Source organism: Bison bison, unplaced genomic scaffold (assembly GCF_000754665.1).
Source record: "Bison bison bison isolate TAMUID 2011002044 unplaced genomic scaffold, Bison_UMD1.0 scf7180017864192, whole genome shotgun sequence".
Classification (NCBI taxonomy): Eukaryota; Metazoa; Chordata; class Mammalia; order Artiodactyla; family Bovidae; genus Bison; species Bison bison.
The window spans coordinates 4,104,719-4,107,905 of NW_011494764.1; the positions used below are offsets into that span (position 1 = coordinate 4,104,719).

At 55.4% G+C, this 3,187-nt stretch overlaps 1 protein-coding gene across 1 annotated transcript in view; it reads right to left on the reverse strand.

The window, feature by feature from the left end:
• The window catches only part of LOC104991491 (copine-7-like), a 13,900-nt gene that overhangs the window by 1,131 nt on the left and 9,582 nt on the right, over positions 1-3,187 (reverse strand). The window contains exons 11-12 of the mRNA XM_010843989.1: positions 730-777; positions 259-495 (exon numbers count right to left, since the gene is read on the reverse strand). Coding sequence (XP_010842291.1) covers positions 259-495; positions 730-777 — 285 coding nt within the window. The remainder of the gene's footprint in view (positions 1-258; positions 496-729; positions 778-3,187) is intronic.

Consider the following 3,187-nt stretch of genomic DNA (forward strand, 5'->3'; position numbering starts at 1 on the left):
GGCTGAGGCCCCTCCATGGCCCAGGTCCTCCTGTGAAGCTGCGAGTGTGTGTCCAAGTGACACAGAGTTCCTACTGTGTCACAAAGAGGCTTGAAAGCCAGGGAGGTGGCTGCCTGAGGGGCACCCTGCCCTCTGGGGCGTCCATGTGACGCTTCTCATAGTGCAAAGGTTTCTAGGGGCTGAAACTGCTCAGGATGGGGTGGGGGCTCAGAGCCTGTCGCCCCCGCAATGCTGCCAAGGGACCCGCCAGGCACTCACGCTCTTGAGCTCCCGAAATGGAACAAACTGCACGATGTCGCGGAGGGCGGGCTCGCCGCGTGGGGAGCGCAGGACACCGTCGTCGCCGTCTAGCACCTGCATGTCAGTGAAGTCGGCGTTGCCCACCCCAACAATGATGATGGACATGGGCAGGTGGGAGGCGCGCACAATGGCCTCGCGTGTGTCCGCCATGTCGGTCACCACGCCATCCGTCAGAATCAGCAGAATGTAGTATTGCTGGGGGCACAGCGGAGGAGGGGCCGTGGGGACCCTGCAGGGCCGCTGCACCTCCCCCAGTCGAACCCCAAGTCCACCAAGCAGACCGCCTGGGGGTGACCATGGTTGCCAAGCTTTTCTAAAAAATGTATTCGCAGAAGCATACCACATGTACACAGGTGCACACACACACATGGAATCACAGTGAGCTGTGACCACGTGCTTCCTCTAATCCGGAGGTGGATATGGCCACACCTTACAGGTGGGGACAGCGAGGCTAGGGGACCTGGGGTTGACCCAGGTCTGAGGCCAGAGGAGAAGTGATCATCAGCCCTGGGCGGGGAGGGGCTCCCACACCCTGAAGAGACGCTGAGATTTCAAACAACACACTCTGGCCCAGCCTGGCCAGGTGCCCAGTGTGTCTGCGCATGACAGACTGGGGCTTGTTTCAAATAAAGGTCCATTTCCAGTGTGAAAAAAACAAAACCACTCAGCAATCATTACTAAAAATCTGGGCACGAGAAAACACAGAAGAGCTGCAACACTGGAAGGCCGGCCAGACTATCCCCTAGCCTGCCCAGCTCTGGCCGAGTGGGCACCCTCTCCCAGGGACCCCCTCTGAGCCCCCAGACCAGGGGGATGGGCAGTTTCCTGTCCAGGGCTGGTGGATTCCCACAGTGCCTGGCCCCGCCCTGAGCCCCCACACACCCTCCTCCCACCCCCAGAGTAGGGGCGGCACCCCACTGAGACCTCACAGCCCTGCGTCTGCCAGCAATGCAAACACCACACCATCACCGCCTGCGACAGAAGCGTCACCTGAACCCGGGACCACTGCAGTCGGGGCCCCGGGAGGCGTCAGCCAGAAGGGACAGGGCTTCTCCGTGGGACAGGAAGACGGGTGAGGGCAAAGTTCAAGAGGAGGCTCAGGGAAGGGGGTCCCAGATGCCGCCCAGCCTCCGCCCACATCCACCTCAAGCAGCTAAGAAGGGCCTGAGCCCCAGCAAGAACAGAGGCAGAACTGAGGCCCCCAGAGTTCAACCCCTCCCAGAGGAATCAGACAGGACATGAAGGCCACCACAAGGGCATGGTCAGCAGACTCCAGCCAGGGCACTACTATATGCACATGCCGATCTCTTTAACGAGGGGATGGCAAGGGGACCCGGTAGGAGAAGGCAGGGGTCCCCAGCAGGATGGCCACACCCACTGTCAGGCCCAGCCCCTTATCTTAACCCTGTGCCTCCTGGAAAATCCACCATGGTGTGGACGAGATGGCTGGACACTTAATACTCGGGAACTGATGTTGTCTTTAGGTGTGATAATGGGACCCTACTGTGAAGGATGTGGCAACCCACTCCAGTGTTCTTGCCTGGAGAATCCCACGGATGGGGGAGCCTGGTGGGCTGCCGTCTATGGGGTCACACAGAGTCGGACACAACTGAAGCGACTTAGCAGCAGCAGTACCTCTTTCAGAGGTTTATACTGATATTTACAGATGAAATTATGTCTAAAACTTGCTTCAAAACAATACAAGAACATAAAAGCTGAATGTAATCCTTAACTCTAGGCTGGATTCTACACCAGAAATAATATTGTAATAAAATTATTATTCTTTTGGCAATTAATGAAATTGGAGCATATTATATGACTAAAGTATCAGATCTAAATTAAACCACCTGAGATTGATACTTGTGCAGTGACTGTAGAAGAGAACGCCTGGATCTGAGGAAAGAAGGGGTGGGAGGCGACACTGTGACCCTGACTTTGGGGGCTGTGTACCTGGGAGAGCCACCCCCACTCAGGGCACGGGACCAGGGACCACCAGGGACTGGGCAATGGCAAGTCCCAAGGATGGAGCAAGGCTGAGAGCAACAGCCTAGTCCCACCACAGGGACTTCCCCGGTGGTGCAGTGGACTTCCACTGCAGGGTGCGCAGGTTCAATCCCTGGTCAGGGAACTAACATGCTGCAGGGTACATTAAAACAAAGGGGAAAAAACAGATCAGGAGACCAGAACACGGGAAGGATGGGTCCTGGGACGCTGAGGAACATGGACACATGGGGACAGATGGAGGCTGGGGTGAGACAAGAGGAGGGGTCGTCTTCGATGTGAGACTGCAAAGCCGTACTGTACAGGATCTTGTGTGCAGATCAACACCAAGAACTTGGAGGGGAGAGTGAGGTTCAGGAAGCCAGCAGCCTGCTCTCAAGAGATTCAGAGGGAAGACAGGACCAATGTGTAGATGGGGGCAGGGGAGGAAGAGAAGTAGGAGGAGGTAACAGGGCAAGAAGTCGCTGACCAGTGAGTCCAGGGAAAGGATGGGCCAAAGGTGTTGGGTTTGGGTTATTCTTCCATAAAGTTGACTATTCTTTTTTTTTTTCCCCAGAATAAAGGGTTAAAGGAAGACAACAGAGTCGTCGTGCCTCAGGCAGGTCTACAGAACCCTAATGCAGGAGGCGGCCTTTAGCATCTCACCACTTGTGCGAATTAAGAAGAGGGATTTCCCTGGCAGTCCAGTGAATCAGGACTGTGCACTTTCACTTCCCCGGGCCTGGGTTCAATCCCTGGTCGGGGAACTAAATTCCCACAAGCTAACACAGTGCAGTCAAAAAAAAAACAAAAAAAAAGAAAGACAATGCAAACAAAATAACAATACATGTGTAACAGAACCACAGACAGCAGATCAGCCTCCAGGGCGAGAATCTCCTGGGCAGAG